At 69.4% G+C, this 27,456-nt stretch overlaps 1 protein-coding gene across 3 annotated transcripts; it reads right to left on the bottom strand.

The window, feature by feature from the left end:
* Nucleotides 1-6: 6 nt before the first annotated feature.
* Nucleotides 7-27,456, bottom strand: GIT1 (GIT ArfGAP 1). 3 transcript variants are annotated; one of them, XM_039507661.1, is made up of 23 exons: nt 27,297-27,456; nt 17,580-17,713; nt 16,493-16,605; nt 16,319-16,424; nt 14,381-14,467; nt 13,172-13,302; nt 12,840-12,934; nt 11,999-12,041; nt 10,675-10,701; nt 9,667-9,715; nt 9,373-9,445; nt 6,785-6,882; nt 6,409-6,520; nt 6,100-6,227; nt 5,479-5,631; nt 4,683-4,910; nt 4,084-4,137; nt 3,489-3,575; nt 3,075-3,151; nt 2,115-2,297; nt 1,677-1,740; nt 962-1,554; nt 7-734 (listed from the first exon to the last, which is right to left on the bottom strand). In XM_039507661.1, exons 1-22 carry the CDS (start codon nt 27,346-27,348, stop codon nt 1,342-1,344), a joined length of 2,307 nt encoding a protein of 768 aa, XP_039363595.1. In that variant the 5' UTR covers nt 27,349-27,456; the 3' UTR covers nt 7-734; nt 962-1,341. The 3 variants fall into 3 exon arrangements, with proteins under 3 accessions (XP_039363595.1, XP_039363597.1, XP_039363596.1); XM_039507663.1 differs by lacking the exon at nt 27,297-27,456 and adding an exon at nt 24,769-24,786; XM_039507662.1 differs by lacking the exon at nt 10,675-10,701 and having other exon boundaries at nt 27,297-27,455.

Here is a 27,456-nt window from a genome sequence, read left to right as displayed (position 1 = left end):
ACAGGGCACAGTCACATCTTTATTTAATACAAATGTACAGTACACGCCTGGCCGTACAGGCCCCAGCCAGCCTGGGCTCTCCGTCCCTGCCCCACTGCTTTCCCTGGGCACCCAGCTCCTGTCGAGGGTCGGCGCCAACCCTGCCAGCCGGGGGGAAAGCCAGCCTCAGCTCCTGGGGCAGTGGGGGAGGGCCGAGGGGCTGGGCACTGCAGCCTGGCACAGGGGGCATGAGGCGAGGAGCCCGTCCCAGAGCCGCCGTGCACAGGGGGGCTGGGGGCTGGGGCTCACACTCACGCACAGGGAGAACATGCCGGTCGCCAGCCAGGGCTGGGCTCCGGGTCCAGTGTAACGCTGTGGGCTGAGACCGCTATGGGTGCGGCTCTGCCCACCACAAACAGCTACACACACTCTGTACAGGGGGCGGCGGGGAGAGGCCCGAGGGCAGCTCAGGGGCTCCCCACTACCCAGTTAGTGGTTCCTTGGCTGATGGCGGGTGGGGCCGGGAGAACAGAATGAGGGGCTATGTACAGGGGGGCACACGCAGCTGGGCATTGGCACCTGCTCCAGCGGGGAGTGTCCATAGGGCTGCTGTGTGGGGGAGGGGGCTGGGGCCGGTGCTACGCTCTGCCCCACGCCGGGACACTGGCGGCGTGGGGGGAGGGGGCACAGCCGGAGCCTCGCTCTGCCCCACGCCGGGACACTGGCGGCGTGGGGGGAGGGGGCACAGCGGGAACCTCGCTCTGCCCCACGCCGGGACACTGGCGGCGTGGGGGGAGGGGGCACAGCGGAACCTGCTGCCCCACGCCGGGACACTGGCGGCGTGGGGGGAGGGGGCACAGCCGGAGCCTCGCTCTGCCCCACGCCGGGACACTGGCGGCGTGGGGGGAGGGGACACAGCCAGAGCCGCGCTCTGCCCCACACGGGGGCACTGGCGGTGTGGGGAGGGGCTGGGGCGGTGAACCTCGCTCTGCCCCACGCCGGGACACTGGCGGCGTGGGGGGAGGGGGCACAGCGGGAGCCTCGCTCTGCCCCACGCCGGGACACTGGCGGCGTGGGGGGAGGGGGCACAGCCGGAGCCTCGCTCTGCCCCACGCCGGGACACTGGCGGCGTGGGGGGAGGGGGCTGGGGCCGGAGCCTCGCTCTGCCCCACGCCGGGACACTGGCGGCGTGGGGGGAGGGGGCACAGCCAGAGGCCCACACTGGCAGCATGGGGGGCCAGGAATGGCACGTGCTCAGGTCCCGTGGGCAGACTAAGGACACTTGCGCTGGCTATTCCCCGGCCCCACGTCCTGCCCAGGGAGGGAGCGAGGCCGGGGGAGCCGCCAGGCGGGGACCAGGCCTCACTGCTTCTTCTCGCGGGTGGTGATGGTGACCAGCTGCTTGGCGGCTTTGGCGATGTCGTAGGCACACTGGATGACCTGCTGCGTCAGGAGCTGGTAGTCCACGGGCGCGCCAGGCTCCGGTGGCATGGTCTTGCGGCACTCGCTCTGCAGCCGGTAGGCGCTGGCGTTGAGCAGCCGCAGGGAGCTGCGCACCGTCTCCAGGGCCGGCTTCTGCAGCAAGGCAGAGACAGGCCTTGGGGCTCAGCTCCCGCTGCCAGGCAGGGGCGCCGGGGACGGGACCCTGGGCACAGGACAGATGTGGCCAGGGAATCGGGGCCCCTGGCCCCTCTTACCTTGGGGAAGAGCGAGGCCATCTCGGTGACGGCGGAGTGGATCTTCTCGGAGCAGGGCACGAAGCTGGGGAGAAAGCAGAGCTGTGAGGCCTGGCTCAGCCACAGCACGAGTCCCACCCCCAGTGGGGCGTATCTGGGGCGCCAGGTGGCCCCAACCCCCAGCAGACACCAAGTGGAGAAGATGCCCATACCAGCAGCTGGGCGCTGGAGCAGCCTACCCCCTACCCCCAGCAATGCAGCCACTTCTGGGGGGATGGGCAGTGGCAGCAGCACATAACGGCCCAAGAGCTACTGAGGCAGAACTGCAGGGGGTCGTTGGCTGGCAGGATCCAGTCCCTCCCCCACCATGAGGAACGTGGGGACCTGCCCAGGAAAGGGGGGTTCAGCTCTCTAGTGCCCATGGCTCTGAACAGGCCCCAGCCCCAGCCCCACTTCCACCTGTCATGCTTGAACTCCTGGGCGGCCCGCAGCAGCTCCTGGATGTTCTTGGTGACCTGCTCGGTCTTCAGGATCACGTCCTCGGTGCTGGGCAGCCCGGGCTCCAGCTCCCCGTCCAGGGCCTCCAGCTCCGGGTGGAAGTCGTCCTCCTTCCCCAGGTCCAGGAACCGCTTCCCGTCCATGCTGCAGGGACGGAGCCGGCGCTGGGTGAGGGGCAGCTGGGCATGAACCAGGGCAACCCCCGGCCAGCCAGGGAGGGGGCTGTGCCAGGCACAGGAGGGCGTTCACTCGCCAGGAGACCTGCTCCAGGGCCCTTCCCTTGGGGGCTCTGCCCGCCAGCATGGGCACTGCGCCTGGAGAGCCGCCAAGTGCACGCGGCCCTGCCCCGCCCCTGACCGGAGCAGCAGCTCCCTGGCCCCGCCCCTCCCTGCCAGGCCCCGCCCCTGCCTGAGCAGCACCACCCTGGCCCCGCCCCTCCCTGCCAGGCCCCGCCCCTGCCTGAGCAGCACCACCCTGGCCCTGCCCCTCCCTGCCAGGCCCGCCCCTGCCTGAGCAGCACCACCCTGGCCCCGCCCCGCCCCTCCCTGCCAGGCCCCGCCCCTGTCCGGAGCAGCAGGTCCCTGGCCCCGCGCCTCCCTGCCAGGCCCCGCCCCGGCCGGAGCAGCACCACCCGGGCCCCGCCCCTCCCGGCCAGGCCCCGCCCCTTCCTGAGCAGCACCACCCGGGCCCCGCCCCGCCCTGCCAGGCCCCGCCCCTGCCTGAGCAGCACCACCTGCCCGCCCGCCCCACCCTGCCAGGCCCCGCCCCTGACCTGAGCAGCGGCTCCCTGGCCCTGCCTCTCCCTGCCAGGCCCCACCCCTGACCTGAGCAGCAGCTCCCTGGCCCCCCCCCGTCCTGCCAGGCCCCCCTAACCTGAGCAGCAGCTCCTGGCCCCGCCTCCCTGCCAGGCCCCGCCCCAACCTGAGCAGTGCCTCGCCAGCCTGTGTGTTGTCATAGTCACTGTCAGTTCCGCTGCCGTGTCGGTCCAGCTTGCTGGTCTAGAGGGGAGACGGAGCAGCTCAGGTGCAGGCTCCACTCCCAGCTCCCCACGGGGTCCATGACACCCCCTCCCCCATGGTAGGCTCCTGGACCCTCCCCCGCAGGGCTGGGGAACCCTGCAATGGAAGCCTCGTCATGGGGCTCCCTGTACAGAGCTCCCCCCTGCCCCGGGCATAGGGCTGGGATCTGCCCCAGAGATGGGCACAGGGATGATGCAGCCACCCTGCCCACTGAGAGATGGGTACCCCCCAACACCCAGCATCGAGGGCTTAACCCCCCAACTCCAGTCTGCCCCATGGCCTGTCCCTCCCCCTTGGTTCAGAGCAAGTACGTCACCATGTGGCGGGCACCATCCTGCAGGCCGGAAAGCAGCGGGGAGGAGGGGGGGAAGGGCACCGAGGAGGCAGACACCCCCTTCCGGATCTGCAAGAGGACAGAGAGAGTCTGGGCGAGAGGGTACGAAAGGTGCCAGCCCCCCAGAGTCACGATTCCAGCCCCTTGGCGCATGCGAGGAATGCTTGACCGCCAATCGATGACGAGTTACCCCCACTCCACAACGTCCGTCCCAACCAGCTGCACCGGGGCGTCCCACTGGGAATCCCACGCTACCCCCCCCAGTGGGTGAGATGCCGCACAGAGCCGGTGGGGGCAGGGCTGGGCTGCCCACGCACACCGTGGAGACCGGGCACTCCCAGGCCGGGCAGCAGGGCTCTCCCTGGGGGGGAGACAGCCAGCAGAGGCGCCAGCAGGGCATGCAGACTGCAGTGCACCCCTTCTCCAGCACCACAGGGCCAGCGTCCCCCGACATGGGCACAGGGGCCGTGTATCACACTCATAGCAGGGTGAGCACGACCCATTGGGCTCCCCCCACCCCCGCAGGAAGCGGCTCACCGTCCCTCCACCGCCACGCCCAACGCCCTGGCCCTCTTACCCGGTACCCGCTGGCCGGGATGTGTGTGGAGTACAGCGCTTCATCCTCCGCCTCCTGGGGGGACAGCCAACGTTACAGCCCCGGCTGCCCTGCCCCACCGCCAGCAGGGCTGCTCAGGCCTCCGTGCCGCAGAGCCGTGAGCATGTCCCGCGGGCGCCCCGTCAGCCCCCCTCAGACACCACCATGGGGAGCCCAGCTGCCTCGTGGCCACTGACAAGCACCATCGGGACTCACTGGGCGGCTCGGGCCCCATTCACACAGACCAGGGCCTCAGAGCTGGGGTTAGGACCCAGGAGTCCAGGGGCTGGTCCCTCTGGGCCATGCTGCTGCCAAGAGGGCACTGATCTCGCAGCTGGGGACCCAGGGGAACCCCCGTTCGGCCCCCCATGCTGGCTGGCAGCATGGTGCCCTCTGCCAGCCCCCGGTGACAGAGACCTGGAGTGGGCATGGGGGGCCCCTGAGCCACAGAGCACCAGATGGCAGCGCACAGAGCTGCGACACCACCCAGGGGAGGAAAGGGGGGCCCCACCGGTGTCTGCAGACCGCAGCAAGGGGACACCCCAGGACAGGCATGGCCCTGACCCCTCCCCAGGACTCACGCTGGAGTGGAAGGGCTGCAGGCGGCCGACCAGCTCGTCCACGGGCTGCCCGAAGGGCTTGAGGACAGAGCCTGGCTCATACATGGAGAAGGCCTGGCGGTCACGCCGGTGAGCTGCTGCCGTGGCCACGGCATGCCCGTGCTCTGAGCGCTCGCTGGGGGCTGGCACCGTGTGCCCGGGGCCCGGCTGCTGCCGCATCTGTGAGTTCTCCGCCTGCAGCTTGTGGATCTGGAGGGACAGAGCAGCGCATAGTGGAGACGCCCTCACCCCGGGCCCCACAGACACGCTCCCTCCTACCCCTGGCACCAGGCCCACAGACAGAGCCCCTCCTGCCTCACCCCCACAGACCCCCCCAACACCCTGGGCCCACAGACACGCCCCCTCCCCCCAGCCCTGGCACGAGGGACGCTCCTTCCTGCCCCGACACCAGGCCCACAGACGCCCCCTCCTGCCTCACCCGCGGCCCCACAGATGCCCCCCCACAGCCCTGGGCCCACAGACACGCCCTCTCCTCCCCCCAGGCACCAGGCCCACTGACACCCCCAGCACCAGATCAACAGACACGTCCCCCAGCCCAGGTGCTGCTGTGGGGAGAGAGCTCGGGGGGGGGAGGGGGGAGTCCTCTCTCCTCGCCATAGCCCTGGACCCCCCTCCTGCACCCCAACCCCCTCATCCCCGCCCCCACCCAACCCTGTGCCCCAGCTCTGAGCCCCTCAGCACCTCCATATCGCTGCACATAACAACATTCACCCCACGCACGGGTGGGAACGGCAGCAGGACGCGGCCCAGCACCAACCTCACGCTGCAGCCGACGCAGCTCGTCACTCAGGCTGTTGTTCACCTTCATCAGCTGCTGCACCTTGGCCTCGGAGGCTGCCAGCGCCTTCTTCACCTCCAGGTACTCCTGCAGCGTGATGGGCCCGTCCGACAGGTCCGAGGAGTCCATGCTCTGCGGGGAGAGCCACTGAGCAGGGGGCCGGGCCAGCCCCTCCACCCCTCAGCCCTGGTGCCCAGTCCTGGCCCCCCCTCCAGCACCGCGCCTGCACCGGAGGAGCCACCAGGGCACGGGGCCTGTCCAGGAGCAGGGCCATGGCACAGCAGCCCCCCGCAGGACCCTGCTGCAGTGGCTCTGCCTGCCCCACGGGTCCCCATGTGCCATCCCTGGAGACACGGCAGGGACGCGCCCACCCTGGCTCCAGGCATCCCGTGCCTGCCCGGTCCCACCGCCCCCTCCGGAGCTCGGCACCCAGCCGCCCAGGGCCCGGCAGGAGCCAGAGGCTGAGAACCTGGGCCCAGCCTGCCCGGACTCCAGCACATCAGCTGGCAGCTCCCCAGGGGGTCTCTGTGACCCAGCCTGTCACAAGCAGGGGGCTGCGGACGGGGGGTGGGGTGCCCGGGGGGCCGCGCAAGGGCTCACCCGGGCACGGTTGTTGCGGGCAGCACTGCGCAGCGGCTCCTGGTCCGTGTCCTCGTCAGAGGCGACGCTGTCGTAGTCGTGCTGGTCGTCCGGGTCACTCTGGCTCCGCACCGGGTAGTCGACAGCGTCTGGGGGAAGAGGGGAGTCCCGACGCCTCAGCACCCACAATGCACTGGGGCAGAGAGCCACAGCCAGCCAATGCCATCCCAGTGCTGGGGCACCAGCCTCACGCTGCCCCCCCACCGGGCGCCACGGCGAGGAGAAAGCCTCTGCCCAGCCCCCTCCCCCGCACCGGCCTCCCCCACTCACCGGTGGGGCTCCCCAGGCCCTTGCCCTGCTGCCGTCGCTTGGCCTCGCTGAGGATGTCGATGATGAGGGTGGCAAACTCCCTGGCGTTGAACCGGGCGAGCTTCTGCCGCCCCTGGCGGAGGGAGAGGGGGTGAGAGGGGCTGCAGCACCCCCGGGGCCCCACACGCGAGGGCAGGACAGCGAGCACACTCCCACTGCCCCAGGGGGCTGCACGTCGGGAGTGAGGGGCACTGCAGAGCTGGGATCATGCAAAGGGGACCCACTGAGCCCCCTGGCCCAGTGCCTGGACCCCCAGGGGCACGGGGGAGGTGCCAGGCCCTGGGGTCACCGTTCTCCCTGGCGGGGGCTGCTGGCGGGGAAGGGGCGCTGGGCGTACCTGGTTTCGCGTGGCCGAGTACTCGGGGTTGACGGGCAGGAAGGGCACAGCACTGCGCTCAGTCACCAGGGTGCTGTGATTCTGCGTCGTGAGCCAGACTGCAGGGAGCAGATGGGCAGCGGTTACCGGGCACCTCGATGCCCCTGCCCCCCAAGCACCCACCCAGAAAAGGCCCCAGCCCCACGGGAGCAGCACTGGGGGGAAACGGAGACCCAGAGAAGGTCTGGACCAGTCCAGGCAGCGAGCCAGGGACAGAGCAGGGTTTGAACCCAGGAGTCCTGGCAACCTCACTATCTCTCCCGGCACCCCCAGAGGGCCCCATGCCCAGCCCCAGAGCTGGCACATCCAGCACCCCCCCGGGTAGGCTCAGGTGCCCCCACACCCCCTCCTGCCAGCTAGGAGCCCCCAGCACAGGGAAGTGCAAGGCCCGGTGCCAGGCAGCCAACCTGCCCAGAGCTGGGCTCCCCGCTCTGCCTGCAGGGGGCTGGGCCCCTCCAACAAGCCTCTGGGAGCTGGGCTGGGACTTGGCCCATGGCTGGGAAGGAGCCCCAGAGCACAGGCTGCTGGCAGGGCCCAGTGAGAGCAGCACCCGCCCCGGCCAGCGGGCAGGGCTGGCAGGGCAGAGGGAGGAGCCGGCACTCCCGTTCGCCTGGGCATGGCTCCAGTCTGGCACGAGCCATGCAGCCATGTGGCAGCACCATCTGGACAATGCCAAGCCCAGAGCATGGCCCCCGGGCAGCGAGGCCAGGCTGGGTTACGGGGAGATTTCACTCGTGTCCCAGGCGCCAGCAGCTCTGGTGATCCCGTCGCCCCCACACGCTGGCACCAGGGACTCTGCCTCACTCCGCGGGAGCTGGGCCCCTCTCTGGCCACCCCCATCCACCCTGCTGTGGGGAATAGGCCTGGACAGCGGGGGCAGGGGGAGTGAGGCCCAGCCCCTGGCCGCCGGCCCTGACGCCCTGGGCAGGCAGCAGCAGCCAGGGCAGGGCAGTCCCGCCAAGCGGGTGCCAGCAGCCTCCGCCCGGGCAAACGGCAGCTCAGCCATGGAGAGAGCAGCCGACAGGGCCAGGCTGGAGCCCCAGCCGCAAGCCCGAGCCCAGAGGGGAGGGAGCAATGGCCCCCGCCACCCCCCACCCGCCCACCCCTGCGGCTGCTCCCAGGGCCCTGCCAGCTGGGGTGCAGCCAGTCGCTCCCTGCGTGGGAACCCCCAGACCCACCTCGAGCGCTGCCCTGCCCAGCCCCGGCCCCGGCCCCGCTGGAAGGAAGGAGCCCCCCCACCCAGCCCAGCCAGCGGCTGCCAAGGAATGAGGAGGGCGGGCCCAGGGCCCAGCCGAGGGAGGGGCGGAGGGAGCCAGCTGCTCGGAGTGTCTGAGCCACATCCCCAGGCAGGCCCCAGCAGCGCCGCCTCCCCGCCCCGCGCCGGGGAAGGGCTGGCCCAGGGCGGCGCAGCAGCGACCCCGGCTGGCTCATGGGCACCGTGGCCTGTCCCATCCCCCGGAGAGTTCCCGGGCCCGACTCCTGCCACAGCGCCCCGGCCAGCGCTAGATCCCCCGGCTGCTCACACACAGGGCCGGCCAGTGGGCAGGGCCGGGGGCCCTGGAGGCCGCGGGGGGCAGGGATCCCTGGGGACCCTTGGCCCTGAGGGAGGCATTTCGCCAGGCCCAGCACCTCTGCCCCCACCAGTGCACGCCGTACCGGAGAGGGGCGGACGGTCTCTGGGGCCTGCTGGCACCACCTGTGCAGGCCGCTCTGGCAGGGCCCCTGCACCACGACCCCCACGCTCAGGGCAGCAGCATCTGCAGCTACATCACAGCTGGAGGCCCCCCCCGAAGCACCCCCAGCCGAGCGACCCCGGCAGCCCAGAACCCTGGGCCCAGGCCAGCGGGGACTGCACCAGGCCTGGCTGGGCACATCCTGGGGCAGCGCTGGCAGCCTTCCGGGCCAGACCCAGCTGGGCTATGCCCCAGGCACTGGGATCCTGCTACCTGGACACCAAGGGATCCCCGCCTGCCCGACAGCCGGGCAGAGCCGAGGAACCTGCCAGCCAGCCATGCTGTGCCAGGCAGGGCCGGGGTGGCGTGTTCTGGTGAACGGAGCCTGGGGTCCGTTCCCAGCTCTGCTACGGGGGCACCTGGGGATAGACCCATCCTGGTGGGCACCTCAGCTCCCCTCTGCCCTGCAACACACAGAGCCCAGCGAGCGAGAGCTTCCTCCACATGCCCCTCCAGTGTCGCTCGCCCCCGCACCAGCCAGCCGAGGCACAGCAAGGCCCTGCCCATGAGACGGGAGTGACAGGGCTGGGGCTCACGGCCAGACCTGAGCCGGGCTGGGCGTGGGGGGATGAGGGGTCTGGGCACTCCCTGCTGCTGGGAGCAGGCACCCCAGCACCCGTAGGAGCAGCCCCACACAGGGCGCCCCAGGGCTCAGGCTGCAGCCTATGGGGCTCCCAGCTGGGCACAGAACCTGGGCCAAACCCATCCCTGGCTCCCCAAAGCCCCATCCCCCCACAGCGCAGCAGCAGCATCATTCCACCCCCCGTCCCAGCATCGCCCCACCCCCGGCCTGGCATCGCCCGCCCCCCCACGCACCAGCGTCGTTCTCCCTGCGGTCCACCTCGTCGTACACATCCATGGCCAGCTCCTCGAAGAGGCGGTTGCTGAGCTGGAAGCAGAGATGAGCGGGTCACGGGGGCGGGGCAAGGTGGGGGGGCGGAGTCGGAGCAGCCCCTTGGCCTGGTCCTGCCCACGCCAAGCTCCAGCTCCCTCAGCACCCGGGCCCCATGGGGTGGGGGGTTCCCAAGGGCTGGGATCAGCCCCGTCCCAGGGCTGCCGCTGCAGGCCAGGGTCCCCCCGCAGCGGGGCCCAGCCCCCAGCCCCACTTACCGCCTGTAACTTCTTCTTCGCTACTTTCGCCAGCTCAGACAGGTCCAGGCTGCACACGCCGGGGCGGGCGGGAGAAAAAGCAAGAGGGGTCACTGCTGGCCCACACCCCCCCCAGCCAGCCCCCCGGGGCACCCACAAGCCCTTGGGCAATGGCGCGAGCCGCATGGCCACAGACGGCATTCGGCTCCCCTCGACACAACTTACCCACCAGGCACCGCGGCGGTGAGCAGCTAGACCTGGGGCACCGGCAGGGCAACGTGGGTCAGGAAAGGAATGGGTAGGGGCTGCAGGTCAGGAGTGAGGGGCACCGGCAGGGCTGTGGGTGGGTCAGGGGTCCCAGGGCTGGGCTAACAAGGGGCTGCAGGTCGGGAGTGAGGGGCACCGGCAGGGCTGTGGGTGGGGGGTCCCAGGGCTGGGCGACCACGGGGCTGCAGGTCAGGAGTGAGGGGCACCCCCCGGGCTGTGGGGGGGTGGGGGGTCCCAGGGCTGGGCTAACAAGGGGCTGCAGGCTGGGAGTGAGGGGCACCGGCAGGGCTGTGGGTGGAGGTCCCAGGGCTGGGCTAACAGGGGGCTGCAGGTCGGGAGTGAGGGGCACCGGCAGGGCTGTGGGTGGGTGGGGGGTCCCAGGGCTGGGCTAACAAGGGGCTGCAGGTCGGGAGTGAGGGGCACTGGCAGGGCTGTGGGTGGGGGGTCCCAGGGCTGGGCTAACAAGGGGCTGCAGGTCGGGAGTGAGGGGCACCGGCAGGGCTGTGGGTGGGTGGGGGGTCCCAGGGCTGGGCTAACAAGGGGCTGCAGGTCGGGAGTGAGGGGCACCGGCAGGGCTGTGGGTGGGTGGGGAGGCCACACCATGCCCCCTGCTTCCCACCTCTATCAACCCCTTCCTGCCACTAGACAGACTGAAGCAGCTGGCGGCACGTTAAGGCCAAGAGCCAGCGGCAGGGGCAGCCCCGCGGGTGCCAGCGGAGCGTTGCACCCAGACGGTACAGACCAGAGCGGAGGGGACAATACCTCTGCGCCGTGCCCTTTGGGCGCGCCCTGCACTCCGGAGAAGGCAGCGAGGGGAGAACAGGACAAAGGAGGGCGTTAAACGCAGGAGTGGCATGCCACGCCCACAGCCACGCCCACAACTGCCATTGCCACGCCCACAGCCACGCCCACAACTGTCATTGCCATGGCCGCAGCCACGCCCACAATCGCGATTGCCACGCCCACAGCCACCAGCCACGCCCACAACTGCCATTGCCACGCCACAGCCACGCCCACAACTGCCATTGCCACGCCCACAGCCACGCCCACAACTGACCTTGCCATGGCCGCAGCCACGCCCACAATCGTGATTGCCACGCCCACAGCCACGCCCTCAACTGTCATTGCCATGGCCGCAGCCACGCCCACAATCGCCATTGCCACGCCCACAGCCACGCCCACAACCGCCATTGCCACCACAACCATGCCCACAATGGCCATGACCACGCCCATAGTCACGCCCACAACTGTCATGGCCACACCCACATCCATGCCCACAACCAACATGGCCATTGCTTTGCCCATGTCAGCCATAGCCACACCCACAATTGTCATAACTACGCCCACACCAGCCACGCCTGCCCTGCCCCACAGCCCCCATGCAGCGCTCTCACAGGCCGACACATGGGCATCCAGCCACCACTGTGCCCCATGGGCAGCGCCCACGCCAGGGACCACTCCAGAGACACACCCAGGGGAGCGGAGTGGCAGGCGTGGCACTGGCCACAGGAACCAGAAAAGGGGGCACTGGGTATGGGGGGCCCACAGGGGCCCTTTTCTCCTCCAGCGCTCCCTGCAGGCAAGTCCAGCGCCTGCCCCAGCTGCAGCCCTGCCAAGAGGCCCTGGGCCCTCTATCTCCCTGCAAGGAGGCTCCAGCTCCAGTCCACGGGGCAGCCAAACCGTCCCTGCCTCAGTCCTGCACCAGCCTGCCCCTGATAGGGGGTGAGGGGTCCGGTGCTGCTGGGCCTCCTGTGCACAGGGTCTGGGTCGCTCCGGGGGCAGGGGGGTGCTGGCACTGCCCCTTGGCAGGACCCCAGTGGGACCAAGGCCTGGGGGACCCTGGAGACTGAGTGTCCCTTCTCCAGAGCAGGGCGCTCAGGGGCCAGTCGCAGACCATTGACGCGGCCCAGTGTGCACGGGAGGTGCGGGCTAGTGGGGAAGGGGAGACCCACACTGCTGCCCCCTCCCCACCCCCTGCGCGGCTCAGTGGGAGCAAGAGGCAATTCTGGCAGTGCCCACAGGGTGGCAGCATTTCCTCCCTCACACTGGGGGCTCCCAGCTGCAGAGCAGGGCGGGGGGTGCTCACCTGTCTGCCATCTGCGGGATGATGTAGTGCCCGTTCTTGTGGTCTGTGCAAAACAACGGCATCGACGGTTAGCTGGGCGCTGCCCGGAGCCCCACCCCTGGCACGAGGGCGGGGGAGGGAGAACCGGGAGCTGCTGTGGGTGCGGCCATGAGCCCCCACCCAGAACACCCACAACTGCGCCCCACAGGGCCCTGGAGGCTGCTGGGCTGCGTCACCGACCCTTTACAGCCGCTGCTCTGGGCCACGCCCAGCAGGGCATCAACCAGTGCTGCTGGCAGAGCCCCCCAGCTCCAGCGAGAACCCCCCCATGGGCCCCACTCCAGCCCCACATGCAGCACCCACCTGCCCTCTGCTCACTGTCTCCCAGCGACCCCAGGCCCCCACCCACATCCCTCCCAGGGTGCAGCCCCTCCCCTCCCCTCCACATCCCTCCCCGGGGCGCGGCCCCTCCCCCCCACATCCCTCCCAGGGCGCAGCCCCTCCCCTCCCCACCCACATCCCTCCCCGGGGCAGGGTCCCTCCCCCCCATCCCTCCCGGGGCGCAGACCCTCCCCATACCTCCCATCCCTCCCGGGCAGCCCTCCCCCCATCCCTCCCGGGCACGGCCTCCCCTCCCACAGACCCCCCATGGTGCGGCCCCTCCCCTCACATCCCTCCCCGCTCACATCCCTCCCTGGGCATGGCCTCCCCTCCCCATCGCTCCCGGGCGCGGCCCTCCCCACAGCTCCCTGCCCTCCCCGGGGCACGGCCCCCTCCCCCACAGCTCCCTGCCCTCCCCGGGGCCCGGCCCCTCCCCCACAGCTCCCTGCCCTCCCCGGGGCCCCCCGACCCCTGCACTCACCCGGCTTGCGGCCGCACAGGTAGAAGGCCAGCCGGTCCGTCAGCTCGTACTGACACTCCACCAGCCGGTCCCCGAGCTCGTGCTGGGCCGCCTGCCTGCGGGGGGAGGGCAGAGGTCGGACCAGGAGCAGGGCAGCCAAGCGCCCGCAGGTCGCCCGCTGGGGCACTGGCACAGCTGCTTTGCACTTGGTCGGCAGAGGCTCCAGGCCCCCGCAACCCACTCGGACGCCTCTGCGCTGCCCGTGGGCCGCGGCAGTCACTGGGCAGGGTCCGCGCGAGGCCTCTCCAGGGCAGCCAGCCGGGGTCCTGCTGCCGGGCACCCCCAACACTCACCGGGCGTAGTCGATGGGGGTCCTGCCGTTCACATCGGGCGCCCCAGGGTCGGCACCGTACACCACCAGCAGCTCAGCCTGCAGGATCTGTCCAGCCTTGGCAGCAACGTGCAGCGGGGTGGTGCCCTTCTCCTAGGCAGGGCAAGGCAGTCAGACAAGGGCAACGGGCATGTAGCACCAAACCACTAGAAAGGCACCAGGGCCGGGCTAGCGGGGGGGCTGCGGGTCGGGAGTGAGGGGCCCCAGGGCCGGGCTAGCGGGGGGGCTGCGGGTCGGGAGTGAGGGGCCCCAGGGCCGGGCTAGCGGGGGGCTGCGGGTCGGGAGTGAGGGGCCCCAGGGCCGGGCTCTCGGGGGGCTGCAGGTCGGGAGGGCCCCAGGGCCGGGCTAGGGGGGGGGCGGCGGTGCGGGAGTGAGGGGCCCCCGGGCCGGGCTAGCGGGGGGGCGGCGGGTCGGGAGTGAGGGGCCCCAGGGCCGGGCTAGCGGGGGGGCTGCGGGTCGGGAGTGAGGGCCCCAGGGTCGGGCTAGCGGGGGCTGCGGGTCGGGCGTGAGGGGCCCCAGGGCCGGGCTAGCGGGGGGCTGCGGGTCGGGAGTGAGGGGCCCCAGGGCCGGGCTAGCGGGGGCCTGCGGGGCGGGAGTGAGGGGCCCCAGGGCCGGGCTAGCGGGGGGCTGCGGGTCGGGAGTGAGGGGCCCCAGGGCCGGGCTAGCGGGGGCTGCGAGTCGGGAGTGAGGGGCCCCAGGGCCGGGCTAGCGGGGTTGCTGGGCTAGTGGGGCTGCGAGTCGGGAGTGAGCTGTCCCATTGCCAGTGAAAATGGAAACCATAGGGTGCCTGGCTCTGAGGTCCCCCTCACTGGCCGCTCTCTTTCTAGGGAGCCTTCCCCAGCTCCCGCACGGTCACTGGTCTCTGCCCCTCTCGGAGCAGTCGTGGTGCTGGGCACTAGGGGGCAGTGTGGCGCTGGACTAGGGACTGGCCTGCCCTGGGGCTGAGAGGGGGCGCCCCCTGCTGCAGCAGTGAACCGGGAACCCCGGCTCCGTGCCAGGCTGCTGCCCCCTGGTGCCCAGGCCTGCCCCAGCCACCTAAAGCCAGCACAGGAATGGAGACTTGGCATCACCGCAACCTCCCCAGTGACACCTGTGCTGCCCTCCTGAGCCAGCAGGGCCCAGAGCCCCTTCCCCTCCCCACTGCAGGCAGAGGCGCCCGGCCAGGCCTCACCGGGTGGAAGAAGCTGGGCTGGGCGCCCAGCGAGAGCAGGCGCAGGCAGGTCTCCAGGTTCCCCGTCCGCACGCTGGAGTGCAGTTGCTAGAGGAAACAGCAGAGCGTCAGCTGCCCGGCCCAGCAGAACCTGCTGCCCTCCCATCCCGCCGGCCTCCTGGGAACCTGCCGCTGCCCCCGGGCACGGCCCCCACCACCTGCCTGGCCCCGGAGAGGTGCCTGCGACGTTGCGCTCGAAATGATTTTATGAAAATATGCTAATGAGTGTGAATATAATGTAACTGGAATATGCTCCATGCAACAGGTCTCTTGTAAGGTATCGTTACAAAGCTTATAATCTACTGAGTGTGATCGTCCTATTCGTGTGTATGTGTCACTCTTGTATCTCAAACTAGAAATAGGAAACATAACTCTGAGGGCCTGTTGTAATTATGGAAAGTGGGGCCCATTAATGGCGGTTTGGAATCTTGATGGCTCCCATTAACCAGGACCATTGACTGTGGGTGGCTCTGTTTGCTCGCTGGCCTTCCTGCGAGTCCGGCTGGGAGGAGTGAAGGCTTGGGGGGGTGTCTCACAGGACATGTGATCATGTCACATGAGCTGGAATCCATCTTTAACCTGGTGATTTTCCATTTAGAGGGTGGGGGGAGGAGGGGCCCAGAGAGGGACACAGGATTCCCACCTTGTGCCAAAGCTATATAAGGGGGTGGAACAGAACAAAGGGGGCTGCCGTCATGAGACATCCCCGAGCTACCACCTGAGCTGGAACAAGGGCTGCACCGGGGGAAGGATTGGGCCCAGACTAGGAAGGCGTCCAGGCTGTGATAGAAGTTTATTGGAACATCTCTGAGGGCGAGATTTTCTCTGTATTCAGTTCCTTACTGTACTAGGCTTAGACTGGCGGGTTTGATTTTATTTTGCTTGGTAATTCACTTTGTTCTGTCTGTTACTACTTGGAACCACTTCAATCCTACTTTCTGTATTGAATAAAGTCACTTTTTACTTATTAATTAACCCAGAGTTTGTATTAACACCCGGGGGGGTGGGCAAACAGCTGTGCATCTCTCTCTGTCGGCGTTACAGCGGGCGAACAATTTATGATTTATCCTGTATGAAGTTTATACAGGGTAAAACGGATTTATTTGGGGTTTGGATCCATTGGGAGCTGGGTATCCGGGTGCTGGAGACAGGAGCCTTCGTAGCTGTTTTCAGTTAAGCCTGCAGCTGTTGGGGGACGTGGTTCAGACCTGGGTCTGGGTTGCAGCAGGCTGGCGTGTCTGGCTCAACCAGGCAGGGTTCTGACGTCCCAGGCTGCCAGGGAAAATGGGCTCAGGGGTAGTCTCAGAACATCAGGTGGCAGCTCCCAAGGGGGGGTTCTGTGATCCAACCCATCACAGAGCCCTTAGGCTGGCTTCAGCCAGCGGCACCAGCCGTGAGAGGGGCTGGGCGAGGGGAGGGTCTCAGGGACTGGAAGAGCACCTGCCTCGCTGGGAGGGGCAGGGCCAGGCAGCGCATGGCACTGGGGATCCAGGCCCGCTGGCTGCTCCATGCTGAGCCGGGGTGGGGAGAAAACCTGGCATGACCCAGCCGGCTGACAGTCTGCCCCAGCCCAGGGTCCAGCAGGGCTTGGGGTCTGTTCACAGCAGCAGCTGCCCTGGGACGGTCTCACTGGGGGCAACTCCCATGCACAGAGAGGGGAGCCCCAGGCGCCCTCATAACGCTGCATGACTCGAACCTGGGCCCACTGGTGCCAAACGCACGAGTCTCCAGTGCCAGTCCCATCCCAGCGCCCGCTGGAGGGCACCAAGGACCCCTTGCTCCCCCCAACAGTGCCCAGCGTGGCGGGCTGGAGAGGGATGGACATGCTCCCACCACAGCCGGGCGTTCTGGCTTGGGCTCAGCACCCCCAGTGCCACGCCTGCTGCTCGGGCCCCCAACCTTGCTGAGGTCCTTGGCGGTGACACCATCGTCGTCGCGGCAGGGCAGCTTGTGCACGAAGGCCAGCATCTGGTACTTGGCACGGATGAACTCGGACTTGGTGGGGCTGGGGAGAGAGGGGACAGGGTGAGACTGCGCCGGGCTATCCCCTCGCCCGCCCGGGGGGACACTTACTGCACTTTGTCCTGAGGATTGGCCTTGCGCCGCCCGCTCTGCACCTGCGCCGGGTCCAGCAGCGAGTGCTCCCAGATGGAGTTGGCACCATTGCTGGCCAGAGTGTGCACCATCTGGAGAGAGAGACGTGCTGGCTCTGAGCAGCTTCTGCCACCATCTCACTGACCCACAGAGCTGGGCAGCCAAACCTCAGCTCTCCCACTGCAGACCCAGGGCTGGGCTAGCAGGGGCTGCGGGTCGGGAGTGAGGGGCACCAGGGCCGGGCTAGCAGAGGGCTGCGGGTCGGGAGTGAGGGGCACCAGAGCTGCGGGTCGGAAGTGAGGGGCACCAGGGCTGGGCTAGCAGGGGCTGCGAGTCGGGAGTGAGGGGCACCAGAGCTGCGGGTTGGGAGTGAGGGGCACTAGGGCCGGGCTAGCAGGGGGCTGCGGGTCGGGAGTGAGGGGCACCAGAGCTGGGCTAATGGGGGCTGCGGGTCGGGAGTGAGGGGCACCAGAGCTGCGGGTCGGGAGTGAGGGGCACCAGGGCCGGGCTAGCAGGGGGCTGCGGGTCGGGAGTGAGGGGCACCAGAGCTGCGGGTCGGGAGTGAGGGGCACCAGGGCGGGGCTAGCAGGAGCTGCAGGTCGGGAGTGAGGGGCACTAGGGCCGGGCTAGCAGGGGGCTGCGGGTCGGGAGTGAGGGGCACCAGAGCTGGGCTAATGGGGGCTGCAGGTCGGGAGTGAGGGGCACTAGCCCGGGTGAGGAAGGGGGAAAGGCACTCACTTTATCAGCACTACAAATCCACACAATACAACTAATTTGAACAAACCGCCAGCAGCGTGAAGGGGGGGCGGGGATGGCACAGGCCGGCCGGGGGTCAGGCCAGGAAGCCGTGGGCACGACCCCACTGGCAAGGCAGGGCCGGCAGTCCAGGAAGGGACCCGTCGCGGCTCACGAGACATGGAACAATCCCAACCCGCCGCTCCCGGAGACGCTACACCGGGCAGCGCCCACGGGCAGTGCCGGGGGAGGGGGAGCCGCACAGAGACCCCCAGCGCCCCTCCCCCGCACACGGGGCTCAGGCTGCCCCCCGGGCGCTGCCCCCACCCACCTGCAGCAGCGGGGAGGGCCAGGGGCTGTGGCGCAGGTGCTTGACGATGGAGATGTGCCGGCCCAGGCTGCGGTGGACGCTGCAGCACTCGTCGCAGATCAGGACGCCGCGGTTAATAGAGGCCCAGCCCGGGTCTGCAGGGGCAGGAGATGGATTAGACGCCCCACTCGCCGCTACCACGGCCCCCACCAGGGACACCTGCCAAGGGCTTGGCGGCTGGGCCAGGCCAGGGCACAGCCTGGCAGGAGGGGACCCGGGGCGGGCACTAGGCAAATGCCAGCTGGGCACTCGGACACAAAGGCCTGGAGCACCCCAGACAAGCTGGTTAGTAAGGGATGAAACCCCAGCTCTGGGAGGGGAGGGGGTTAGAGCGGGGGGATGGGAGCCAGGACTCCTGGGTTCTATCCCGGCTCTGAGGGGGAGTGGAGTCCGGTGGTTAGAGCGGGGGGATGGGAGCCAGGACTCCTGGGTTCTATCCCAGCTCTCACACTGACTCGCTGTGTGACCAGGGACAAGTCCCGTCTCAGTGTGAGGTTTAATTAGGCTTTGTGAAGCACCGAGGGACAGGCGGAAGGTGCTGCCCCCTCGGCTGGCACCAGGCACAGCGGGCACCAGGGTGGGTGGCCAGCAGCCCCGAGCCGCGACCCCTGGAGCTGGAGCAGGCCCAGGGGGCAGCTGCTTGGGGCATTTCACTCTGGGGTGGGCACAAGTGCAGCGAGTGGGCAGGGGGCCCCCACGGGGCTGCAGCAGACAGACCAGGGGGAAGCTGGAGCACATGGCAGCAGGGCGGCACCGACGCCCCTCCCCCAGGTGCAGAGCCCGGGCACCGTCTCCCTCGCGCTGCTCTGCTCTCCCCCTCCCCTCCCACCCTGCTAGTCGGGGGGGGTCAGTAACCTGCCCCTTCCCAGGGCCTGGCTGTTCCTGCCATCGGCTGCCCTGGGGACGGTTGCTAAGGTTTCCCTAGCTACAGCTAAGGGGCTCAGCCGTAGCTAGGGAAACCCTAAGGTTTCCCCTAGCAACCTGGCCCCAGGCCTGGGAGCAGGGACTGTTCTGGGCCCAGTGGAGCCGGCCGGGGGGCAGGACAGGCACACCCCAGGCAGGGAGCAGTGTGGGTCTGCAGGGGCCGTCAGCCTGGTTTGCGTTCTGCAGTCCCTGCACACCCACCAGCAGGCGCAGCACCCACTCCCCGGACCGGCGGGGACGCGCCCCCCAAGCGCAGGTGCCCACCCATGGCCAAGCCAAGCAGAAGGCGCCAGCCCCAGGCAGCACCCGGCTGGGGCTCCCCACTGGCTCAGACAGGCCTCAGGTTTCCAGCGTTACTTCCACAGAGACAGGAACCTCCCTGGAAGACCGATCCTGCCGGGGCTCCATGGCTTGGGGGGCGTGCGGTGGAGGGCAGAGAGCAGCCCCACGGCCAGGCTCCCCGAGCTGCAGGGGCGCAGAGGGGCTGAGTGCGCACTCAGTGACCCCCGCCAGCCCCAGCCGCCTGGCCCAGCGGCCCCAGGGCACAGCTAGCACCGCCTGGACAGCCCCCCCAAACCAGCCACTTGGCTACTGGCGCCTAGTCACCCACTGCCGCCCAGCCGCTCCCGTCGAGCCCCTGCCCAGGTTAACCCCCCAGGAGCTACGTGCTCTCGCCCCGGGGCTCAGGGCACAGACGCGGCTCGCTGTGAGGGATTGCTGGGAGCCCCTGCCCCGTTCTCAGGGCCCCCCCCACTCAGCGCACACGGTGCCCCCATGGGAGACGAGTGAGGTGCTGAACTCGCTGCCAGTCGGGCCTGCACCCCCAATCCCAGAGCAGCTCTGCCAGCTCAGAGCCCAGCCGGCTTCACGCCCTCCCCCACCCGGCAGCCTCCCACGCACCGAGCTATTCCCGGCTCCCCGCCCACGTCTCGCTCCCTCAGGGCCGCGCCAGGTGCCGGGGGGCCCCAGGCAGCATCAGCATCACCGAGCAGTGAGGGGAGCCCCGGGTGCGGGACGCAGCGGCATGGGGAGCTCTCAGCAACAGGAAAGGGGATGGCTCCCGCCCTGTGCTCAGACCCCTGTACCAGCCTTCTGTGGGCAAAGAAACCCGCCTCGCCCCTGCCCCCAGGGAGTACATGGGGAGGAATGGGCCAGCAGCCCTCTCCTAGGCACGTCTATCCCCGATCCCCTGGGATCGGCTCCACCCCACAGAGCTCTGCCAGGGTGTGCCAGCAGCAGCAATATTCCCGTGTGCCCGGCGCAGGCAGCACCAGGCTCTCAGCTGCGCCCGACCATCCCCGCTGCAGGCCAGCCCTGAGGCCCAGGCTCCAAGCACCTTGGCTGGACAGCCAGGGTAACCCAGGGCCTGGGAGCCAAACGGGCCGGCCTCATGCCCAGCGGGTGGGGACGCAGCACGGCCACTGAGCAGGCAGCCCGCCCCGTGGTGCTGTACCACTGCCCCCTTCCCAGGGGAACAGCCCCATTGCCCCACTGGGACGCAGCAGGGAGCGTCCTCTGACTTTAGGGGAGGGAGGGTACCTGAGCCAGGAGGGGGGTGGGGCCTGGGAACTGGACAAAGGGGGAGGAGGAGTGGGGAGGAGGGAGTCGGCTGGGGAGGGGTTTCAGTTGTGGGCTGGCTGGGAAGAGGCAGGAACCCAGGGCTGGGGTCTAAGCTCCCTGCCCCCAGAGGGACCTGGCTGGGGGTCCTGGTTGTACCTACAAGCCCTGCTTGGGACCGTGTTCCTCTCCTCTAATAACCCTTCTGCTTCACTGGCTGGCTGAGGGTCACGGTGAATCGCAGGAAATGGGGTGCAGGGCCCTGGCTCCCCCACACTCCGTGACACCCACCCCAGGGCCTTCCTGTGCCACTCTCCCCCCACAGCCCCCATGGTAACACCAGCCCCTCCCCCCAGCCCAGCCGGAATGGAGCCCTTTGTCCTGGCCAACGGCCCGAGAACAAAAGGCCGCTTGAGATGCCGGGCACCCCGCCCCCGCTCGGAGGGGCACCCGGCCCTGGCCACGGGGAGCCCAGCCTGGCTGCGGGGAGCGCCCGGCCCAGCTCTCTCACACGCGGCAGAGCCGGGCATCAGCTCCGGCAGGCGCCCCCCAGGGCAGGGCAGGGTGCAGGCCAGAGCCCGGATCCCAGCACGCAGCTGTTCCCCCAGGGCCCTGGAGAGCCTTGTGGGGGGAGCAGCCAACCACTGCTCACAGGCTCGGCCCCACCTGACCCACGGTGCTGTGCACTGCCCCACTTAGCCAGTTCCCCCAGGGTGAGGGGCCGGGAATCCACCTTCCCAGCCCCACGGACGGGCCTTCTTCTACCACTAAGGGGCACGCACAGGCTCTGCTGGTGCCCCTCAGTCCTGACCCACAGCCCCTGCTAGCCCAGCCCTGGGCTCCCCCCACCCCCCAGCTCTGCCAGTGCCCCTCAGTTCTGACCCGCAGCCCCTGCTAGCCCAGCCCTGCGCTCCCCACCACTCAGCTCTGCCGGTGCCCCTCACTCCCGACCCGCAGCCCCTCCTTTTTCTTTTGTGTTTACACAGAGCCTGGCTCCATGGGGGCCCCCGGCCCATAGCTGGGGCTTGCAGGCGCTGTGGTGACACCCTAGTACCCCAGCCTTGGGCCCCCCATACCCAGCTTTGTTGCCACCCAGTGGAGGAGACGTTGACGCTGCCCCCCAGGCAGTCCTGTGCTGGCGGCCGCATGCCAGGCCGGCCTCGCTGAGCCAGCACAGCCCCTGGCAGCCTCCCGGCTCGCTGAGCTGCCGCAGCGCCCGCCCCTGCCCCCGGCTCACTCAGCCACTGTGAGCTCCCAGCAGCGCCCAGAGCCCCCAGCCCGCTGCAGCCCCATGGCCAGCAGGGAGCAGAGCAGGTTCCCAGGGGCGGCCCCCTGGGAAGGGGGATGGCAGCCAAGGGGAGTCCCTGGCTAGGGCGGTGCCTGGGGCCTGCACCCATGGGGGCTTCCCTAGGGGACGGGGCAGGTCACACAGGGACTGTGGGGGTGGGGCGGCCACCTCCCTCGGAGCCAGGCCGGGGTCGCAACGGCTGTGGAAAGGTCACTGGGAGAACAAGAGCTTTGTGCTGGAGCCGGAGCCAGCCCCCACCAGCCACGGCTCCCCCCGCCCCCGTGTGTGCCCTGCTCAGTGCCAGGGGCCTCCCCCACACCCATCACTGTCCTGTGCTGGAACCTCCCCCAGCTCTGCCCCACCCCACGGCCCCCCTACCCCAGCCCTGCCCCTGCCCCACAGCCACAGTGCCGACCTGCTGCCCCCTCCCACACACACCCAGCTGCTCCAGTCTGCAGGCCAGCGCTGGTGGAGCCCTCTCTCTATCCCTTCCCATGGGGCCCAGGCTGGCCCCCTCCCCAGGCTCGCTGGGAGCTGGAGAGACACGGAGAGACACGTTATGCAAATGCTGCTTGCAAAGTTCAAACCACCCGTTTGCAAAGCAAAGCAAAGGGGTGGGGAGGTCTGAGCTCAGCTCTGCCAGGCTGGGGGGACAGAGCGAGAGGGGGGTCAAGGTTTCCCGCAAGCCCAGCACCCTGCACACGCGGCCAGCCAGGGACTGAGCTGGAGGCAGGATGCTGCCCTCTGCTCAGCTGCCTTAGGCAGCCCACAGGCTGGGGGGGAGGGGGCAGCACCCAGGGCTCCCCCACGGCCAGAGACGTGCAGGTGACTGACGGTGCCCTGGCTGGAGCTCTGCTCAGCGGGTGGGTGGCTCCAGCCCCCAGCCAGGCCTGCGTCTGCCCCGCGCTGCTGCACAGGAGACAGTCACAAGCCAAGGGCACTGTGTCCTCGCAAGAGCCAGAGCAAGGGGGGTGGGGCTGCTTTCCCATGGCCCCCCCAAGGCCCGAGAGCAGTGCTTGGGGTCCCGGCAGAGCTCTCCGGAGCAGCGCACGGACCCCAGCACGTCCGGACAGCCAGGGGCTGCCCCAGTGCAACACAGGGGCCCAGGGGAAAGACCCCAGTCCAGCTCCCCCCCCCCCCCCCGCGGTCCCGTCGGCACCGTGCCCTGCAGAAGGCAGCCCCGCACGCCGTGACCTGACCCAGCCCTACGGCCCAGAACCACGGTGCACCTGCAACTAGCACGGGCTGGGCACAGGGGAAGCTGCAGCCCAGTGAGTGGGGCCGGTCACATACAAGCCACAGGGGCCGTCCACAGGCTCCCGACACAGCCACAGGCCCGTGCACCGCCAGGCGGGCCCACCAGCCCCTGGGGAGCCCCCATGCTCTGCCCCTGCGACCTGGCCAGGAGCCAGCCCCGGCACTGAGCCCCAGCCCCGGCACAGAGGGGGGTTGGGAATGGGCTGGCAGGGGTGGCCGTGACAGGCCTGACTAGCCCAGGACAAAGCCTTCGCCGGATCCCAGAGCCCGGCTGGCACTGGGCTGGGGGAAGCGGGATTGGTCTGGTCACTGGACGGGGGTGAATTCATCACGAAAGAACCTGAGGGGGGAGCAGTGCCGGCTCCAGCCCCCTCTGCTGCCCCAGCGCCCACAGCTTGGCTGGCACCTCCCAAATGCTTGGGGGAGGCGGAAGCCCACGAGCCAGACTTCCCCTAGGCACAAACTGAGCCCCCCAACCCCCTTTCCCTGTGTGCCAGCCAGCACGGCCCCCACGCCGCCGGCAGCGCCCCCCACCCCGGACAAGCTGGTCCCAGGGAAAGGGGATCCCTCAGGCTGCTGCTTCCCCCTGCAGACCCCATGACACGGTAATGGGGGAGAATGTGGCAGAGCCCTGACAGGAAAGGCCAGGGGGATGGGCCTGGGGATTGGCCCCAGGGAAGGGCCAGCAGCCCGGCTGCACCGGGTGCCAGACAAAGCCCTGGGATAGTGCAGGGGACGTTCCTGCCTCGTCAGTCCCACCCCGGCCAGGTGCTCTGCCAGGCTGGGAACCCCTGTGCCGGACTGTCTGGTCTCTGCCCCCGAGAGCCACCTGCCCTGCTGCCACGGGGTGCAGTGCTCATGAGCGCGGGGGCCAGAGGAGCCCACCCGAGCGAGGCAGCTTGGGGTCGCCGCTGGCAGAGGGTCCCAGCGATCAGCCCCCGACACGCCCATGGCTGGGGAGGCTCAGACCGACCCAGCCAAGGAGGTAGCCAGGGCTCAGGCTGCGTGGTCTGGCCAACGCAGGAGATGGCCACATGGGAGAGAGGGGCACCCCCGCCCCGCCAGCCTCACACCTGCTCAGTGAGGAGGAGCCACCCCCAGAGGCAGCCAGGCCCCGCCAGCCTCACAGCCCTGCAAAGAAGCTGTGGGGCAGGCACTGATCACACAGGGAACCTCCTTGCCAAGCCACGCTGGATAACAAGCCACCCAGCCCCATTCTGTAGGACCTACACAAATACCTGGCCAGCCCCTCTGCCCAAACAGCACCAGCAGGGAAGGAAAGCAGCAGGATGCCATGGCAGAGACGCCCTCCCTCTGGGCTGTGATGGGGGAAGGGGGATCCTGGTCTGGGGTGGGGCGGGTTAGTCCACAGCCTCCCAGAGGGTCAGACCCACAGGGACGGGGCAGTTTACACAGGCCAGCTGCTGCCCCCTGCCCTTTGGGATCCTCCCGACAAGACCCTGCAGCGGGGCCCAGGGGCCGGAACGGGGGCATAGTGGGTACTGCAGGGCAATGCAGGACTCCTGGGTTCCACTCACGGCTCTGCCTGGGCTGCCACCTGTCGAATGGGGACGGGGGCCTGGCCTGCCAGGGTCAGCGGGTGACAGGACACCCAGCCCACCATGGGGCCTGGAGCTGAATGCTGCGGGGGAGGGGGCCATTAGCCCAGCCTCCCAGGAGCACCTCCCCCCAGCCTGGCGCCGGGTCCCAGGCCCGACCCAGTTCCCCTGTTGTCCCTGCAGAGGAAGCCTGGCTGCTGCGGATGGAGCAGGCCCTCCCCATGCTTCCTTCCTGGCTGCATTGGAGAGGAGCTTGGCCCAGAGACCGGCCCCAGCTGTGCTCTGCTGCCTCGCCACGCCAGGAGCACCCAGGCGGCAGCCCCCCAGCGCTGCCCTGCTCTCCGGGGTGGGGGACTGAGCTGCTGGGCGAGCAGCAGGTGTACTACGTCCCTTAGCTACCTGGAAGGGGCACAGAGGCCCCCGTCAGTGTCAGGCAATGGCCCAGGGAGCAGGCCTCTCCTGGCGGGCTGCAGAGTAGGGGGGTTGGGCACAGTGTCCCCCTTATTTCCAGCACTGAAACAGCCCCCCAGGCTGTGCCCAGGCAGGGCGCTGGGGAGCTCACTACCTGTGCAGGGCGAGCAGCCGGGCTCCCCTCTGGCTCCGGGTGCCACCTACAGCCACGGGCACCTCCCGGCTGGGGATAAAGCAGGGGCACGGGGGAGCAGAGCCGGCTCCAAGCATCCCCCCCGTGGCTGGTTTCCTCTGTGCCCCATGCACGGGCTTCTCCCCCACGGCGGGGGACAGGGAGGAAGCGATAGCCCAGCGTCACGCCCCTCCCCCATGGCCTGAAGGACAAGCGTGGGCACCTCGCAGGCACGCAGATGGCACAGGCACAAGCGGCCTTGGCAGCGAGACTGGCTGCATCTGTGTCTCTGCGCTCGCAGGCGTCGCCGGGAACAGAGCACGCTGCCATCGGGGGAGTGAGGCCCGGCACAGCCAATCCCACACCTCGGCTGGGATCTCCACTCGGTGCCGGCATCCCCTCTCCCTGAAGGGCACCGCCCAGGCCACAGTGCAGATGCCAGCGTGCAGCTCCCTCTGGCTGCAGGGGAGACGACGCTAGTCCCTGGTGCCCGGGCACCACCCTGAGCAGCTGGAAACATGGCATGGCCGTAGCTGGAGCGCCCCTGCCCCTGCCTGCTCACGGTGCTAACCAGCGCCAGGACAGCCAGGCAGGCCCTGGGCACCACCGCCTCCTGCAACGGCATGTCCACGACAGTGCATAGCCGGAGCAGGAGCCGCTCCCAGCAGGGGGTGTCCTCGTCCCACCTCACCACTCCTGGCAGTGGGCACCTGCTCAGGAGCCCCCAGAGCCCCCCCAGGCCCGTCCTAGCCAAGCACATGCTGCGAGTAGCACAGAGGAGACAGGCCAGGGCTCCTGCACAGCCCACCAGCAATGGAGTGAGGATGAGACGGGGGTTCAAGTCCTGCTCCACCACGGAGCTGCCGTGCGTGTTCCCAGCTGTACGACGCACACGAGCCCTGCCTGCCGGGGGCCAGGAGAGATCCCTTAAGGCTGTGTAAGTACCAGAGCCAGCAAGGGCCGCAGTATCCCACTGAACTGCAGGGGCCAGAGGGCACCCCAGGGTTGCCTCTGTTGGTGCTTACTGGGCTTTTTCCGGTGCCTCCCCAGGTGGGGAGCCCCAGGCAGCAGCTGCCTCTGGGAACTGGAGTGGGCAACAGACATGCTGTGCTCTAAGTGGGCTGGGAACGCACATGCCACTGCGCCCGTGTGCCAGGCACTCACATAGCTCCTGCCCACCCCGAGGCCAGGCTCACAGCTGCCGCTGACACCCGCCTCCTGCCGGGGAAGCGCTCGGCCCCCCCGGCTGCAGGAAGCGGCCCCGCCGGATTTTATAACTCATTTCCTCACATGGCTATGGACTGAAGGAACTGGTTCCCAGTTCCACAGTGAGGAACCCCTGCCGCGCTCCGCCTCGGCGTGAGACTCCAGGGCTCTGCACCTCCGCCCTGTCCCACCCCGCCCACGCCAGGTACCCCGCTAACAGGAGATCTCCCTTCCCGGCCACGCCAGGTACCCCGCTAACAGGAGATCTCCCTTCCCGCCCACGCCAGGTACCCCGCTAACAGGAGATCTCCCTTCCCGCCCACGCCAGGCCTGGGCTCGCTAGCTGGCGCTCTCGCAGGGGCTAGGACCCTCTTGTTAGAGAAGGGAAGACCCCAAGGCCCCATCCCCATAGGGGGCTACGCTCCTGGCCATGCTGCACTGGCAGGGCAGACCCTTGGGCCTGTGGCCTGCACCGCTATGGCTTAGAGGCAGCTCAGACCTGGTCTCTGCCAATGCTCCGCACTCCGGCCCAACACCTGGCAGTGCGATGGATGGACGGACGGCAGCTCTAGCAGGCCGCGCTCATTCGGCACGCAGCATGGGGCCTTCGGACACCACAGTCCCGCCGATTCCAGTGCAATGACCTTACTGCTGTTCGACACGCGCCTTCTCCCGGGCCGGGGCCGGGGCCAGCGCGAGGCGCCAGTGTTGGCCTGATTCTGCCCCGCCATGCTCCCCTGAACCAAATCCACGCCAGGGAGCTTTCCTGGGCTCGGGGCTGGGGGGCACAAGCAGTGCATCCGAGTCCTGCCCAGGGAGCGCTGCGGATGGCACGGGGCAGCGGAGCCATGGGTATCCGAGCACCCAGGGGTGGGGTGGGGCTGCCAGTGCGCAGGGGCAGGGCAGGTGCGATGGTGCCCGGGCTGGGCGAGGGCCCCCACCATGGCCACCCCCTGCGGCTCGGGGTCGCCCAGGGCAGGCACCGCTGGCAGAGGCGCTCGGCGGGAGCCCCCTCCCCAGAGACCCCGGCTGCTCTGCGTCGGAGCCAAGACAAGGGGGCTCCAGGATCCCTGCCAGGACCCCCCTTTTCCCCCCCAGCTCTGCACCAGTGGAGAGCAGGTTGCGGGGGGGTCTGACACCCCCTGTCCCTAGTGCACGAGCTCCAGGCCCCCCGTACGGGGGCGGGGGTCCCCCCACTGCCCAGCCGGAGGGAGGGAGGGAGGGAGCGAGCGGCCCCCCCCGGCCCGGGGCTCGGCACCCCCCCGCCGCAGCCTGTGCGCGCAGGCCGGGCCCGGAGCCCTCACCTGGGGCGCCGCAGTCCGCGCACACCTCCGTGCGCGGCCCCTTCCGGGACATCCTCAGCGGCGAGGCGGGCGCGGCCTTCTGGGCCAGCGTGGGGCCGGGCCGGGCCGGGCCGGGCGGCGCCGGGGTCTCTGCGGGGCTCCGGCCGCTCCCAGCGGCTCC

Source organism: Mauremys reevesii, linkage group 20 (assembly GCF_016161935.1).
Source record: "Mauremys reevesii isolate NIE-2019 linkage group 20, ASM1616193v1, whole genome shotgun sequence".
In the NCBI taxonomy this organism is placed as follows: Eukaryota; Metazoa; Chordata; order Testudines; family Geoemydidae; genus Mauremys; species Mauremys reevesii.
This window is presented reverse-complemented; position numbering and strand designations above follow the sequence as displayed.